Source organism: Monodelphis domestica, chromosome 4, assembly GCF_027887165.1.
Source record: "Monodelphis domestica isolate mMonDom1 chromosome 4, mMonDom1.pri, whole genome shotgun sequence".
NCBI lineage: Eukaryota > Metazoa > Chordata > Mammalia > Didelphimorphia > Didelphidae > Monodelphis > Monodelphis domestica.
Genome location: NC_077230.1, coordinates 165,826,392 through 165,844,928, shown reverse-complemented (window position 1 = coordinate 165,844,928; position 18,537 = coordinate 165,826,392). Strand labels below are relative to the sequence as shown.

Genomic DNA, 18,537 nt, shown 5'->3' with positions numbered 1-18,537 from the left:
CTAATGCTTTTTCTTTGAAACCTTTACCTTATGTTCCTTAAAAACACACACACACACACACACACACACACACACACACACACACCTCTTACCTTCTGTCTTAGAATCAATCATAAGTATTCTTTCCAAGGCAGAAGAGGAGAAAGGGCTAGTCATTTGGGGTGAGTTATTTGCCCAGTCACACAGCTAGAAAGTGTCCAAAGCCAGAGTTGAACCCAGGTCCTCCTGACTAGAAGCCTGGCTCTCTACCCACTGAGTCACCTTGCTGCTCCTACCTTCTGTCTTAGTACCATTTCTTAGGCAGAAGAGCATCAAGGGCTAGGCAATCAAGGTTAAACAACTTGCCCAGGGTCTCCCAGCTGCAAAGTGTCTAAGTCCATACTTAAATGCCCCAGAAAGAGTTCTTAGAAAAGGGCATTGGGAAAAATCTGTGAAAGGATAAATACACACATATTCTATCTCTTTATTAAGAGATAATAAAGACCAAAGCTATTTAATAAACAAATCATTAGGCCAAGAGCAAAAGGGTAAAGGCAAATACAGCTTTCTAATTTGCAAAGCATTAGTGACCTTGGTCAACTGATAAGCATAAGAGATACCCAAGAATTTTATGAAGTCCTTACAGGCTTTTACAAAATGTGATCGCTTGGGTTACAGATATGACAGAAATAATCTGTTGTTTAAAAATTGTATTTATAAACCTCAAATACAGCGACATTATAAACTTTGGCATAATATTGTGCTATTTCAGATCATATGCCTACAAATGTAAAATGGCTACTCCTGACAAAGAGTCTGAAACCTCTCCTTGGAGGAGCAGAATGTAGTCCACATCAGCTCACAAGGTCCTTTAAGATGGGAATCATGTTTATTTTCTTGCTTTTCCCCATAATCTCTAGCACAAAGCACAATGAATATATTAACTGCTCAGAATCATCACTCATTACCATTCCATTTACAGATTGCTTCTATCAGGCCTGCTGCCTACATTATTACAGGTACTAGCCTGGGAATAAAGAAATCTGTATTCTTATCCAAGCTCTGATCTAAGGCACATCCTTTTCCAGATCTTTTTTGATTCTTTCCAGATCTCTAAACTAAAGGATGTGGGCTAAAAAATCTCTAAAATTCCTTTTATCTTCATGAGGGTATGTTCTAACCTGGCTTTAATATTTAAAAATGAAAAGCTTACAATAAAATATGAACTTTATAAAATATATGCAGACACACATACACACATAACACATATAGATAGTGGCAGTATCATGCAATGGAAAATAGCTTCACAACCAAAAAGATCTTAGTTCAAGTCCTGCCTTAAATCTGGGTCAAGTCATTTAGTCTCTCATTGCTCTGGACAACATTCTAAGACTGTATGTTGCAGAAAAGTTGCCAGTCTGCATTGTTTGAGTGATTTCCTTACCCAAGGAGTTCCTCCCAAATTAGAGGTATATCTATTTCTCTCTATTTCCTTAGATTTGTTATTTCTCTTTAAAGACAGGAAATATATTTGCTATTTAAATTTCCTCATGACTAATTAGAGCTGTGTTCTATACACACAATGGATGCCCTGTAAATATTGACTAGATTACTGGACATCCATTGTTCCAGTTAGTAATTAAGGAAATAGAAATAGCTGATGTTATCCCTGTCTGTCAAATACACCCAAGATTTCAGCTCTGCTTTGAATGAGAGCCAAGCAATTGTACTTATCTAAAAGGGTTTTAGTATACCTTCTTCACTATAAATGAGATAACAAATATATATATATATATATATATATATATATATATATATATATATATATATATATATATATATATATATATATACCCAATCTGGAAAACTTTCCCCTTTCTTAAGTTTTTAGGGAAGTTCTGGAAGAATTGACTTCTTAGGACACCAGAGTGCCATATACTTATCTGTCCTGAATTATATTAATATTTCAAAATGCTACATGCTATGTGACTTCAAATAAGACAGAACTGGATATAATTATATATAGGTTTCCTGAATGGACTCAGTTTAAATAGATGTACTTCTTTGGACCCCAGTTTCCCAGTTTTAAAAATGAGACTCCTAACATCCTTTTTGGTTCTAAGTTTGTTATCCTCTTGTTCTTGGACAACACTCATGCTCCCTCCCCATTGATACAAACTCTAGTAAACTTGTAAACTAACTCATACTAAGTTGTTAGTAGCTGATAACAGTGTTAGGTGTCTCTTCTCCTTCAATGATACTTTCATTTTAAATTTGGACAAGATGGTAGTAGATGGGAATTATTGCTTTATTTAAAAGCAATTTGGGAGCAATTAGGTGGCTCAGGATTGAAAGCAAGGCTTAGAATTAAGAAGTTCTGGGTACAAATCTAGTCTCAGATATTTCCTTAGTTGTTTGACCCTGTACAAGTCATTTAACCTCCATTGCCTAGCCCTTACTGCTCTTCTGCCTTGGAATCAATATATAGCATTAATTCAAAGATGGAAGACAACAGTTTGTTTTTTTTAAAGTAATCAATTTCTCATGTCTCAGAGACAGGATGGGAAGAAGAGAAATTATTTTTCATTCTCTTCAGTACCTTTAAAATCACATCACTTAACAAATAGTATTTTAGGTCTATGATTATCCCAGATCTTCTAACTTTCAATAAAGTATATCTCATGTGAAAGAAAATCAGATATTAGCAAGCATCGATTAAACTATAGTTGTAGAGGCTTCACTGGCATAAAACAAAACCCTTGTAATTAATAAATGGTCTTCAAGAGTTGATGTGGATGAAAATGTGTTATCCTGTAATCAACCTGGAAGTACTCCTTTTCAGAACTGGTCCTCAGACAATAGACATGCAGGCCATCATTGGACCCATATGTGACGCTTTCCACATTAGTAGGACTTGCCAGGATTTACATACCATAGCCAGAATCTTTAAAAATTGAAGGTTATTCTCATGCCATGATGAGGCATGGGAGGAGGGCTTCAAAGGATTTCTTTCATATGACTGAAATAATTTACTTATGGGGAATAATTTAAAATCAAGTCCAAGTAGTAGTGGGGTTTTGGTTTTCTGTTTTGTCTTGTCTTTTCTTTTTCTTTCATCTCAGTTATAGAAGCTAGCCTTAGACATATGGATTATAGTAACTAGATATTGAAAATTAAATATGTAGAACTCATTGTTTGTGGACTTCTACGAGTCCTTTTATATGATTTCACATTTTCCATAGAATAGAATAAAGACTTTCCTGAACTTGATATATACATTGTTACCTTGAGTGGTTATACAAAATCCACGTTGCCTTATACTAACATCTATAGAGATCTTGACATTAAGCAAGAGAAGAGGAAATAAAGATTTATATAACACCTACTATATGTTAAGTACTATGCTAAATACTTTACAAATGTTATCTCATCTGTTCTTCACAGAATCTTGGGTGGTTGGTGTGGTTATTATTCCCATTAACAGATGAGGAAACTGAGGCAGGCAGAGACTAAGTGACTTGCCCAAGGTCACCCAGCTAGTCTGTGTCTGGTGCTGAATCTGAACTCAGGTCTTCTTGGTTCTGGGCCCTATGCTCTATTCATTGTACTACCTAGTTGACTTTAATATATTTGAAGATGGCCCCAGAGAGAATACTGAGTGAGAAAATATGAATCAAAGAGAAAGAGTTATGAATTGAGGGACTGCCTCTATGACTGAATATGATCCAAATGAATCAGAAGCTGAAAATCTTGTCATCTATGCATATTGTTCCAGTTGCTGTAGTAAAGATTTCCTAAACACAATATGATATTTTAAAATTCACAACCAGCCTTTCTCCCCTCATAAAAAGCACTTAGATTCAATACATATTATTACCAACTTTAGACTAGAGTGATTCAAGATAAAAAGTAACTAATAACTGTATTTTTTAAAAGAATTATTTTCCAAATTTCTTAAATATCTTTCTGAGGACATAAAAATTGACCATGTATTAAGACATAAAAGTCTTACAACCAAAGACAGAAAAGCAGAAATATTAAATGCATCCTTTAGAGATCGTAATGCAATAAAGGTTACATTCAGTAAAGGACCATGGAAAGATAAATTAAAAATTAATCAGAAACTGAATAGTCTAATCCTAAAGAATGAGTGGGTCACAGAACAAATCATAGAAACAATCAATGATTTCATTAAATAGAATGACAACAATGAGACAACATATCAAAATTTATGGGATGCAGTCAAAGCAGTACTTAGGGGAAAATTTATATCTCTAAACACTTACATCAATAAAATAGAGAAAGAACAGATGAATGAATTGGGCACTCAACTAAAAAATAACTAGGAAAAAAAACAATTATAAATCTCTAATTATGCACCAAATGGGAAATCCTGGAAATCAAAGGAGAGATGAATAAAAATCAAAAGAAAGAAAATGATGAACTAATAAATAAAGCAGAATCTGGTTTTATAAAAAAAATATAAACCTTTGTTTAATTTAGTTTTTTAAAGAAAGAAGAAAACCAAATTACCAGTATCAATAATAAAAAGGGTGATTTCACTACTAATGATGAGGAAATTAAAGCAATTATTAGAAGATAGTTTGCCCAATTGTATGTCAATGAATCTGATAATCAAAGTGAATGAGTGGTATTCAATAAAGAAATTGAATAAACCATCAATAAATTCCCTAGGAAGAAAACTCCTGGGGCCAGCTGGATTCACAAGTGAATTCTACCAAACATTTAAAGAACAATTAATTTCAGTACTTTATAAACTCTTTGGGAAAATAGGCAAAGAAGTCCTACCAAATTCCTTTTAAACAACACAATTATGGTGTTGATACCTAAACCAGGAAGTGCAGAAACAGAGAAAGAAAATGACAGACCAATTTCCCTAATGAATATTGATGCAAACATTTTAAATGAAATACTAGCAAGGGGATTATAGGATTATATCACAAGGATCATTAACTATGACCAGTTGGATTTTTACCAGGAATGCAAGAGTGGTTCAATATTTGGATAATGATCAGCATAATTGACCATATCAATAATAAAACCAATAGAAAAAAGGTGAATATCTCAATAGATGCAGAAAAAACTTTTGACAAAATATAATAACAATTTCTATTAAAAACACTAAAAACCTTGTAATAAATATAGCTTTACTTAAGATAAGTAGTATCTATCTAAAACCATCAGCAAGCATTATCTCTAATGGAGATAAGGAAGAAAACTACCCAATAAAATCAGGAGTGAAGCAGGGATGCCCATTATCACCACTATTATTCAACCTTGTTCTAGAAACTCTAGCTGTAGCATTAAGAGAAGAAAAAGAAATGAAAGGAATTAGAACTAGTAATAAGGAAACAAAACTATCACTCTTTGTAGATGATATGATGGTATAGAGACTCCTAGAGAACCAACTAAAAAAAGTTGAAATAATTAACAACTTTAGCAGTGTTGCAGGATATAAAACAAACCCACATAAAACCTTAGTATTTCTATATTTCTATATATTACCAACAAAGTTCAGTAGCAAGAAATCTGTAAACAAGATAAAATACCTGGGAATCAAACTGCCAAGACAAACCCAGGAACCATATGAATACAAATACAAAATACTTTTCATATAAATAAAGTCACATCTAAACAACTGGAAAACTATTAATTGCTCATAGGTAGGTCAAACCAATACAATAAAAATAAATACAAATAATAAATTAATTTACTTATTCAGTTCCATTACAAACTACCAACAACTATTTTATATAACTAGAAAAAATAACAAAATTCATTTGTTATAAAAAAGTCACAGGTATCAAGAGAATTAATGGGAAAAAAGGTAAAATAAGAGGGCCTACTCATGCCATATTTCAAACTGTATTTATAGTAGTAATCATCAAAACAATCTGGTAGTAGCTAAGAAACTGAGTAGTGGATCAGTTGAATAGATTAGGTATATAATACACAATAGTAAATGACAATAGTAATCTAGTGTTCCAAGATCCAAGCTTTTGGGAACTCACTATTTTGGGGAGAACTCACTATAAAAACAGCATGACAGAAATTAGATATAGACCAATATCTCATTCAGTACTGAAGACAAGTTCAAAATGGGTATGTGACATAAAGAATAATATCATAAACAAATTAAAGGAGCATGGAATAGCTTACCTGTCAGATCTGTAGATAAGGGAAGAATTTATGACCAAATGAGAGTATGATGAAATGTAACATGGATAATTTTGATTATATTAAAATTAAAGTGTTTTACACAAACAAAACCAATGCAACCAAGATTAGAAGGAAAGCAGAAAGCTGAAGGGGAAAATTTACAGCATATATCTTTGATGAAGGCCTCATTTCTCAACTATGTATAAAACAGAGTCAAATTTATAAGAAAATGTCATTCCCCAATTGATAAATTATCAAAAGATATGAAGTTTTCAAAGAAATAAGAGCTATTTATACTCATGGGAAAAAATGCTCTACCTCACCGTTGATTAGAGAAATGTAAATTAAACAGCTCTGATATACTACCTTACACTCATCAGATTAGTTAATATAACCAATCCAGGAACTTCTCCTTTTTACAGACCTTTGAAAAAGATATTCTCTCCAGAAAAATCAGTTGAACTAAGTCCATGTGGCTATATATTAATGGGATCATATTCTATTTGTGTATAGGCTATTTTTGTTGAAAATGCTATATAAATCAGCCATAGTTTTATCATTATCTCTACTGAAAGACCTCTTTCACAGATAGTTACCATGAAAATTTCATTAGATTTCTTACCTTTTTGACTCCTTAAAAAGCCAACGTCATTTACATATGTTTTTAAAATCAATAAGTACATTGAATCAGGACCCCAATATCTTATTTGGTTTTTTGTTCACAGAAATAAAACATTCAAAATACCCAGAGTTATGCAGAGAAACATCTATTCCCTGGATAAAATTTGAAAATAATTGCTACAGTTTTTCTACAGTCCTAAATAGTACCAATTTTGATGCTGCATTTGAGTTTTGCAAAAAGGAAGGTAATTATTTAATGATGATAAGCAAGATTTCTGTTTTTCTTAGCATCTCAATGAACAATATAATGTCCTTGGTTTGTTTCATTACTGTGTCTACAGGCAGCAAAAGACAATTGAAAAACTACACTCCATTAAAGATATAATTTTAAAATGTAATCATTCCCCATTTGTCATTTGGGGACTAATTCGTGAAAATCATGTTTTAGCATGGAATTTTAAAAATCTAAAATGACTCGCAATTTTAGAGGTCAGATTCCCTCTTTGTATGTTCAAATTTGAGTCTTTAAAGTTTTTTAAAATCAGTATTCAAAGCTTTTGTAGAGTACAGCCTTACATTTTGTATTTTTAAATAGATATGGTTTGGATTTAGAAAAAAATTTTCAACCCCAAATTGTTCAACAGTAAAATATTATGTGGTGGTTGGTCATTCAGAGTATTTATTTAAGAAAGAAAGCAAAATCTCCTACCATCTGTCTTAGAATCACTACTAAGTAGTAAAATTGATACTAAGTCTCAGTCCCAAGGCAAAAGAGCAGTAATGGCTAGGCAATGGAGTTTAAGTGATTCGCCCAAGAACACCCAATCAGGAAATGTCTGAGGCTGGATCTGAGCCCAGGACTTCCCATCTCCAAGCCTGGCTTTCTATCCACTGAGTCATCTAGCTATCCATCAGCTAGTCTTTATTAAGCACCTACTATGCACCAAGTACTGGACATACAAAGTTTGATATGGATAGACCTTTTGGAAAATGTTCTTATGTTGTAAACATGACTGCTTGCTATTTGAATGTTTCTGTTTCATCTACAGGAGCTAATCTTTTAACAATTAAGGATGAGGCTGAAAATGCATTTCTTCTCAAAGAGCTCTTTACATTTAGTTCTTCCATCCCAACAGTCTGGTTGAACGCACAATATGATAATAGCAGTAAGTGACTGGAAGAGAAAAGAAAAGATTAAATGGTCACATACCACCACTGGATACGAATATTTAGACAAGTTCATGCTTTTGAGCGTGAAAAAATTTTGGTTGGACCTTTTTGATATTATGTTTGTATCTATGACCTCTATAATCTCTTGTAAATTCTGACTGCTTAAAATACTTTTCTGTTATATCATAAGGTGTCCATAAGAGAACTTTACACATATAATTTAATGTTGTTATAAAGTTTTATAATATAAAATCAAGAGATCAATTAAAACCAAATGCAATTTAATAGTTTCCATTCCAAATTCATCTAGCTAAAGACTAACATATAATTTAATTTGTTTAATTCATTGAATATTAGTTAATTATTTAGGATTTTTCCACAGATGGTATCATCACATGGTTCGATGGTAGTCCCACTGAGCAGTCAAACTGGGGTGTAAGGGAACCGGAATCCAATCTTTTCAAGGCTGATCTTTGTTTTGCACTGAGGACCACAGATGGTGTGTGGCAGTTATATCCTTGTAGAGAAAAAAATGGATTTCTATGTAAGATGGAGACAGGTAAGTGTACATATAACCCTAGAGTTCAAGATGGTTTCTTATGCTTTTTTGTCTGTTGCCTCCATTTTATTCTGTATATATGTATATATCACATTGGTTTCTACTCATTTGCATATTATCTCCCTCATTAGACTGGAAACTCCTTGAGATCAGGGACTAGTTTTGTCAATATTTGTCTTTCCAGCACTTGATCTGGTACCTGACACATAGTAGGTGCTTCATAAATGCTTGTTTACATCCTGACTGACATATCTTTGCTCCATTCCACCCTTCAATTTGGAAATGTCTTGAGTCCTCAGTTTTTAAATAAACATTTTGGAGAAAATCAAACTGACCTTTTAAATAGTCAGTTAAGACACTAATATCTTGTTCACTAACAAGCAAAAACCATTTTAAGTGATGTGAGAAATCCTGTCCACCAACTGTATTCCTTTCCTTCCTTAGAATTCCTGCAAATTGAAGAAAGGGGCATGGCAGAGCATCACTTTGCTCTTTTATAGGCAGCAGGCTTAGATGATTACCATCTAAATGGTAACCTTCAAGAACTCAGCGTTTGAAAATAAAGCATAAGAAAACTTTTAAAAATTAAAATGTTTTCTTTTAATTACTAAAATTCTCTTTTTCTATACTTTGTACCATTGGGAGGAAAAAATAAAAGAGAAATAAGTTCTTCATAACACATAAGCAAAGGCAATCATACATTAACCATGTTAGAAAATACATCTCATTCTGCATCCCAAATCCAGCATTTCTCAGTCAAAGACTTTATCACTTATCCACTGGAATCAAGAATGGTTATTGTGGGGCCCGCTGGTGTAATGTTGTGGAGGAGGGAAAATGGGGAAAAGTCTGCAGCAGGGCTGAAGAAGCTAGGACTGCTGAACTGTCAATTAAGGAGGACATTCTAATTGGAATGGTGACCAGGAAGGACCTTTAAAAAGGAACAGACAAGCTGAGGAACTTGGTCTCTTGCCCTTGGGACAGAAAGGAGGAAGGACAGAAAAGTCCTGCTGTCTGGTTTCTCCCTACAATACTCCAGTGACTGAATCTTCAAACCTGTTGGCCAATTCCCAAAACCTAGACTCTATTCCACCATCCTCCAATTTAGGAATTATTTTAGGATTAGGAAAACCTCAAACCCTCTCTCCCCTCAACTCCCCTATTTTCCCCTTCTCCTAAATAAACCCCTTTTGTTTAAAGTTATTAAAGAGAGAGTTATCTGTTTGTTATATCAAGATACTCACTCAAAGCAGATTTTCAGTGATAACAACTGTAGAACTAATTTAACAGGGGAAGGGAGGGAGGAGAGGGAGGAGAGGGAGGAGAAAGGGAGAGGAGAGAGGAGGGAAGAAAGGGAGGAAGCGGGCAGATATGATCTTTAATTCATCATCTCCCTCTCAGAGTAATTCCCTAATACACTGGGTAGCTCAGTGGATTAGAGCCAGGATTGGATTTGGGAGGTCCTAGGTTCAAATCTGGCCTCAGACACTTCCCAGCTGTGTGACCCTGAGCAAGTCACTTGACCCCCATTGTCTAGCCCTTACCACTCTTCTGCCTTGGAGCCAGTATTGGCTCCAAGACAGAAGGTAAGGATTTAAAAAAGAAAAAGAATGGTTATTGTTTTTATTAGATTTCAAAAGTGTTTGTCTATATAATATTATTGTTATTGTTACTGTATAAATTATTCTCCTGGTCTTACTCATTTAATATTTCATCAATTTATAAAAGTGTTAATAACTGTTCATTTTTATAATATTGATATTATAGTATACATATTTCTTTTTTTTTACCCTTACCTTCTGTCTTAGAATCAATACTGTTTATTGGTTCTAAGGCAGAAGAGTGATAAGGCAATGGGGGTAAAGTGACTTGCTCAGGGTCACACAGCTAGGAAGTGTCTGAGTCTAGATTTGAACCTAGGACTCCCTGGAGTCTCTAGGTCTGGCTTTCAATCCACTGAGACACCCAGCTGCCCCCAGTATATATAAATCTTCTGTTTCTGCTCGCTTCATTCTGTATCAGTCTCTGTCCTTATTTCTTATAGCATAGTAGAATTCCTTCACACTTAACATCACAGTTTGTTTAGTCATTCACTAATGATTGACATATCCATAACTTTTCAGTTTTTTTTTTGCCAAAACAAAAGGTGCTGCTAACATATTCAGATATGTATAAAAACGTGTATATATATATATATATATGTGTGTGTGTGTGTGTGTATATATATATATATATATATATATATATATATATATATATAGAGAGAGAGAGAGAGAGAGAGAGAGAGAGAGAGAGAACCTTTCCTCCTTGAAAAAAAAATCATGGTATTTACTAGATAGCAATAATCTATCAATACTTTAAATTACCTTATTTTTTAAAAAAATTATTGTTTTTCGATTAACAAAAAAAATCATTTTCTTTTCCTCCCACTTGTCCCTCTTCCCATGGGTTAAAGAAAAACCTTTATAAAAATATGCAGAGCCCAACATTTCTTAAGAATAATTTCTTAAGGGGGCAGCTGGGTGGCTCAGTAGATTGAGAGCCAGGGCTCTCATGAAGCCTAGGTTCAAATCTGGCCTCAGACACTTCCCAGCTGTGTGACCCTGGGCAAGTCACTTGACCCCCATTGCCTAGCCCTTACCACTCTTCTGCCTTGGAGTCAATACACAGTATTGACTCCAAGATGGAAGGTAAGGGTTTAAAAAAAAAAGAATTATTTCTTAATAATAACTTTTTGCTTCTGTATTTGGTTTCAGATATTAATATCATGAAGTCTGCAGAAGGTAAGTGTAATAACAGTAAATATTTTTAGTTTCATGGATGATAATCAGATAACATATTTATAGCATATAATAATCATCAGATTGCAAAAATAAGAAATTGGAGTTTGCTAAAAGCCTCACATGAGTTTTATAATATATATTTGTCTTTCATTGTTCTTGAAAGTGATCTTTCCCCCCCCTCTCTTTTTAGCTCCCAGCCACAGCCTTATTCCCCTTACAGTAGCAGTGATGCTAGTTGCCATCCTGGGCATTTCCACATTCTTCTACTGCCTCTACAAGCAGAATGGTGGCTTCTTCAGAAGATTCATCCCACTGGGGAGTCCTCCTTATATAGCAGCAAACTTGAGAAGGTTACCCATAGAAGAAAGCATCCTCATTTCAGATCTGGAGAGGAATGATTAATAAGAATATTAAAACCAGCGAAATCCTAGTGACTATATTCAGTTTTTAAAAGAAATGGATATTAAGAGGCTCTGTATTATATTTTGTATTATAGCCTTGATGTCATAGTAATATAAATTGTGTTTTTTTAAGTAATCAATCCCTGAGTAATGACTATATTTTAATTACAACCATTGAAGCCTGGTTTTATTTTGGTTCTTCTGGTAAAATGTATTTTTTTTCTTTTTAAAGAAAGGAGTTTATAGAGAGGATAGGTTAGAAATAAATAACACTTAGCATTCCCAAAGGTTAGTAATAACTAAAATGATGTCCACTAGGTAGAGAAACTATTTGTTTGAGAAGGGTTTACAATCCCCAATTTTCAGAGTCCACAAATGTTCACAAGACTGTCAGACTAATGGGGGTAACGTTATTTGTATTGTACTACATTTATTTCCTTTGAAATTTGGTTATTGTATTTGAGAATTTTAATCAGCCTGTGAACATATGTTCTTCGTTTGCCCATCCCCACCTCACTCTAAACCTAATGAATTTGTTAGAAGAAAAAATGTCTTAGATAGTAATGGATAGTAATTTGTAATGGATAGTAAATTTATACTGCCAAATCAATGACAATATTTATTTATTTATTTATAATTAGTTCTAGCATCTTCCAGAAGGTGTGAAAAGGAACTTCAAATAGCCCATGAGAAAGCAGTGAAAACATGGATTATGTTGGAGTCAGAGGGCCTGGTTTTGAATCCTTCTTGGCCACTTATTGCCTCTGTGGCTGTGGGAAAATTCTGTTTATGTCTCTGGGTCTTATTAGCAGGTTGGACTAGGTGAACACTAATAAGATCCTTCCAAATCTAAATTTAGAATCCTTCGGTCTACATCTTTTTTTTTTTCCCAATTTAAACATTATTTTATTTGGTTATTTTCAAACAATATTCCTTGGAAACATCCATCTATATCTTAATACTGCTGATCATCAGACTTTGTGCTTTAAACAAACTAACTTTTTTAAAGAGTTATAATGTGGCCTGGGACTACAAGATTGCATTTCTGTTCAGTAAACTGATTTTTAAAAATTCCCATGATTCCAAATCTCTCCCCTATACCACTGTGAGCCTTCATCTTCCAAAAGTAAGGTGAGGTGGCCATTATCTATTTGTGACGTATAAGGATAATTGGTTTAAACTAACCAGGTGGTAAATAAAGACCATTTAACAAAATGCCATGTGAAATTAAAGTTCTGTATTTCTATGTGGTCTTAGTAAAAACTGCTAATGAATTAGTCTTCTAGTCAAGAGGTATTGAAATGGAACTGTCACATATAATGACACCACTGATTAAATATGTCATTAGCAAAACATTTTTTGTAGTAAGATGAATTCACCAATTTCCCAATGCTCTGTAATTAGACATAGAGTGCTACATTTCTAAGTGTCTAGGCATATGGACAGTTAATGCAATCCTTCCTGCTGCCAAAATTTCCAAAATGAGCAAATTTATGAAATAAACAAGATACTGAAATTCAATGCTTTATATAAATGCATTTTCATTGTGTGGACATATAGATCTGCCTTTAAGTCTTATCTAGAATAAGCTTTGGAGTTTCCTGAGTTATCAGAATATGACATGGAAAACCATTTAAACAGATTTAATAAGAAACAGTGTATATATTAGCTACTCAAGTAACTTTGTAGAATTTTGATCTTCTTCAGCCTCAACTCTACAGCTCTGTAGAGCAATGGGTACAAAGTTAGGTTTGCTTCAGGGAGATTTGTGTTTAAATTCTGCCTCTGATAAACCTTGTATGATTGTCCACTTAACTTCAGTGGGCCTCAGGCAACTCTTTAGAACTTAAAGGGGTTACATCTAAATTGCTGGACATTTTAGAGTATTATTTTTAAAAAGGACACGATCTATTGAATCAGTCTACACATTCTGAAATGTTACGGTATTGAACATTATAGAGTTATAGCATTTAATTTCTATGTCCTATATCTATGCTAGATAAAGCAGGTTTTCATATGAGAAAGTGAATTTGACATTCTCAGCCTCAAGCCAGTAGTGTGGATACCATTTTCCCTTCGACTTTGAACCTGGCTTGAGGTGTCACTGGAATGACTAAATAAGTATTGTTATCCCTTGGCTTTGGATAAACCCATTCCATATCAGAGTTATTTATAATGAGTTCATAGTATTCTCCTGGGCAAATTGGAAAATACAAATAAAAGATCACTGTCCAACCAGAGTGTGGCATAAAAAAGATTTTTTAAGCTTTTTTCAGGAATTTGATGTTGTGAGATGGATGGGGTTGGCAATATGTTGCACAATGAGATTGTGTGTCTCATTCCTAGGTGTTAAAGCTGATGGGATATGACTGTTAGAATTCATATCAGAAATTAAAAAGTGATCATTTTTATTCTAAAAACATTGATCAAGTGAGTTTTGTTTCTTTAGAGCCTAAAGAAATCAAGACACTTAGATGATACAGAACAGCCATATTTACTGTATGCGATGTCCATATTTTTAATTAATCATTTAGTAGACCCTTTGAAATCAACTTAAAATATCAGGTTCGTTCAGGCAATAGTATTAAAGTGAAATAGTTTTGTGTGGTCTCAATGTTCTTTGAGTTCAACTAGAGTGCACTAAACTTATAGAGAAGGTAAATATTTTTAAACCAGTTTATTCCAGGACTTGTACTATTGGGTGTCCCTTTGCTGAACCATTGCCATGATTTCTTGTTGCATGATGATTTGAAGAGAAAACCCAGTAAATGTTATACATAACTCCATCAGTTATATGAATGATATGTGGATACTATGTATTCTCTGAGTGTAAATATACACATAATTTATTCATATACAGCAAAGGTCTAATGAATCCTAATTGGGAGAAAGAATTGAAAACTAAAAAAAGCCCTCTATAAGCCAATGACCTTCTTTACTAAAAGCTAATTAACACAAGTACTTGATGCTTGCAGAGTACTTCTGCTGCAATTTAGAGCAAATTAAGGGGGGGAAATCATTTGAGTGGTGTTTTCTTCACACTCTGAAGTGGCTATGATGGACTGCAGTTAACTCATTTAAATCATCATCATCCATTTCTTGTAATTGCATGTGGCAGCAACCTTGAACTTCCCTGTTAAAAAAAATAGCCTACCTCTGAAATGAAGTTATCTTCTATTTATTTTCCTATGCTGCTATTTGGAAGTGAAAGCAGAAAATTTTGTTTAAAAGACAGAAAAGACACTCAGCTGCTGATATTTTTCCCCTCTTAAAGAAAGAATCTCTCTTTTCTCAGCTCCAGATTCCACTTCTGCTTCTTGAACTTACTGGCTGGATAATCCTGAGCAAGTCAGACAACTTCCTAGGACTTATTCACATAGACATTGGCATCTGTGTTGGGAGAGGTGTTTCAGGCCAGGAGGCAAGTTTGACAAAGGAGATTTGAATTAGGCCTACATGCTCCTAGTACCATGGCAAGCAAGGAGGTTGTGGTGCAGGCTTGGGGTACTTTGGGATAGCTTTTTCTGCAGGTGGATTGATTTGGAACCCAGCTGTGGGCCCTTTGTTCAAGAAAGGTCCAGAAAGGACTTTTGTTGCATTGGCGCAATGTTGCTGAAATCCTCCAGGGGGCTTCCTTAAATGCTGCTTTCTCTGTCTTCTTGTCCCCAGCTTGTCTCTATTTTTATCTTCCGTAACTGCTTTAAACACCATGGGAACTGTTTCTGTCTGAGTGATCCATTGCATCAGATGTTGGAACCACTACCAAAGGGGACAGAAGGGAATTCCCAAACCTGGAGTTCCCTATACTAATAAAATCATTGTTCTTTCCCATATTTGCATATTTGGGGGCACATTGATTTTAGTTTTAAATGTTTTCTAACTAAATATATACTGTATCAACTATGGAAATCTATTAAAGGACTAATTTTTTATTGCTATTTCTTGCCCCAACTTTCATTTCATTCCTTGCTCTGAGTTTGTTAATCTCTTGGCATTCTCTTCCCAATTAAAAGATGGAACTTCTTGAGAGCTAAGGAAGAGGTTCCCCAAAACATTATTTTACACATTGGACTAACTAGTCTATCAGCTGGTCCAGCATCAGATGTGGTAGTGCCCTTTTGGACCCCTTTACCTATCCATGCCACTTAAATCTGTTAGATAAACAGAGTATTACCTTAATTCTCAATACTTCTGGACAAACCTTCCCAACCTCTCATCCACCCTTTTGATAATACTTTCTCTTTCTCCCCCTATGCAATTGGTAGCCCTCTTCGAGGTCATATAAAATGCTATGAAATCCTAGTACCAGTACAGTACTCAGACTATTCTATCTGTCCTCCTGAACTCTAGCTACATCAACCATCTACTTACTTTTCCAATAATATACAAACACAATAAATGCATTCATGTTATTAAAATGCCAGGAAGGAGTGTGAAATGAAAACAGAGATAGTACTATTCTCTTCCACCGCAGCCCAGTGAATTTTTCATCTTTCTCTCTCCCTCCATTTCTTCTTCCCTCCCTCCCCCCTTACACACACACACACACACACACACACACACTTGAGGATTCAGCTCAGTTTCCTTTTTTCCAATCTATTGTTACCTTTAATTCCATCATTCATTTATTCAATAAGCAATTATTAAATGCCCTCATCCATGCAAAACATTTTTTAATTTGGATTTTGGAAACTAAACAGTATGAAGTGACCCCAAACTTTTCTCTGAATCAAAAACCCATCCAATTCTGTAGAGCTACAGTTATAGACTACCACAGTTGCCAAGGAATTGAAAATGAGTATCATATCACAAAGGGCAACGGAAAGACATGTGGTATGTATGAACAGATGGCAACATATTGCGAGTGAGGAGTTATGAAGAAGAACCAGAATATATGTCTTTAGAGAAATCTATGTGCAAAAGATGAAGTTGAGTTGGTACCATGGCAAGAGTGAGAGTTAAATACTGCATAGACCTGGTGCTACACAAGTATCCTTATAATGCTAGAAAAAAGTGAGGAAGGTCCCAGCTTTTTGGTGGGCTTCTGGTCATGAACTCATATCAAGACATAGATATGAGCTGCATTTGATGGCTAGGAATTGTTGGCTTGCATCTTCACCACTGCAGAGTGCTCAGATTAATAAGATTACATATGTGTTTTGTATTTTATGTACATAAATATGTACACATATTTGCATGTTGTATATATTTGAGTGATTTGAACATTGAGTCTTCTGGTAATGTCAGCTATGTGGCAAAGAGCCACCATCACTGAAGAATCAAAATTATGGGTGACTTAAAGGACAGTGGAGAAAAGTATGGTTGGCATAAACAGGTTTTAGCACAAATCCACAAAGAATTAAATATAAGAACCATCACAAAAGATATTATCAAATAATGGTATGCTCAAAAAGAATTGGTTCAATTAATAGAAAGTACAATCTAACAAACAGTCTAAGTGTGGTACTAGCACCCATATAATGTCACAAGACGTAGGAAGGCCCCAAGAATTTTGAGTGAGCTCCCCTGTTAATAATTCTTTTACATTTTTTAAACTTAGTTAATAGTCTAATTCTCAATTCACTATGACATATCTTTCATGATACCTCAGAAACTACTGGGATTTTGTAAATTGAGGAAGCCTATTGACTTCTGGGGGCAGAGCCAAGAAGGAGTAAACCAGAGCAACTCCAGCATCACATGAGAATCCTCTCCAGCCAATATTTAAATATAACTACAAAACAAATATAGGAGTGAAAGAACCAACAAGGAGACAGTGAAACAACTTTTAAGAAAAGAAAAACCCAAAAGATAGGCAGAGAACATCTGGGACACTGGTATGAGAAGAGAGCACAATCAGCAAGATTATAGTAAGGAGTGAAGAACAAGCCAAGCCCTGCCACCACACATCTGCTGTCCAAGGTTCAGAACCTAAACCAAGCCAACATTCAGGCCCTGAGATCCTGCCTGGGCAAAAAAGTCAACTTACACCCCTTGAAATTTCAAACCTATGGAGAAGTCCATAAGTAGCCCAGGTTAGTCTGGGATGAAGTGGACTGATCCATGTAAGCCCAGAGCAAAGCTAGCAGCAGTCCCAGTCTGGCCTTGGGATGAGGACATAGTTCAGAGTTTGGGCTGGCTGATAGTACTAAGTACTTATCTTTTTGCCAAAAGCTCAGGGTGGAACTCCAGGACAAGGCAATGCAGGTCTGACTCACATCTCCTTTGCCAAACCTGCATCCTGTCCCGAAACACCTATACCAATACAGATGGCAATGTCTATATAAATAAATCCTATATTTATTTACTCCATTCTATCTTAAATTGTAGCCTTGGGCTTAGGTGTAACTTTTTGGTCTCACTGTGTACTAATTATGATGAAATTATATATATATATATACATATATATATATGACAATATATTATGATATGATGTGTATAGAAATGTGATGATATGAAATGATATGTATGTATGGTATGTATGCATATGAATGATAGGTAAAAAATCAAGGACTGAAAGAATTGCACTGAGAAAAAAGGGAATGGAGAGATAGAATGGGGTGAATTATATAACAGAAAGAGGCATGAAAAATCACTATAAAGAGGAGAGAAAACCGGTTGTAATGGGCAATTCTTAAACTTTACTCTCATTGTAACTGACTTAGAGAGGGGAAAAAACGTATACTTAGTTGGGTATAGAATTCTATCTTACCCTACAGAGGAATGGAACAGGAATAAGACAAGGAAAGGGGAAGATAATTGGAGGGAGGGAGAAGTGTAAGGGTGACAAAAAGCAAAATACTGGTGAGGAGGAACAGAGTAAAAGGGAATAGATCAGGATCTA

At 34.6% G+C, this 18,537-nt stretch overlaps 1 protein-coding gene across 2 annotated transcripts in view; it reads left to right on the top strand.

Annotated features, from left to right (window-relative positions):
* Nucleotides 1-15,631, top strand: part of PLA2R1 (phospholipase A2 receptor 1) — a 168,847-nt gene extending 153,216 nt beyond the window's left edge. The window contains exons 26-30 of one of the 2 annotated variants that reach the window (XM_003341235.4): nt 6,885-7,025; nt 7,830-7,946; nt 8,333-8,509; nt 11,266-11,292; nt 11,483-15,631. In XM_003341235.4, the coding sequence (XP_003341283.2) occupies nt 6,885-7,025; nt 7,830-7,946; nt 8,333-8,509; nt 11,266-11,292; nt 11,483-11,694 (674 nt within the window). In that variant the 3' untranslated portion in view covers nt 11,695-15,631. Of the gene's footprint in view, nt 1-6,884; nt 7,026-7,829; nt 7,947-8,332; nt 8,510-11,265; nt 11,293-11,482 lie in introns of those variants that run through there. The other variant, XM_007494249.3, reaches the window with a different exon arrangement.
* The last annotated feature ends 2,906 nt before the right edge of the window (nt 15,632-18,537 follow it).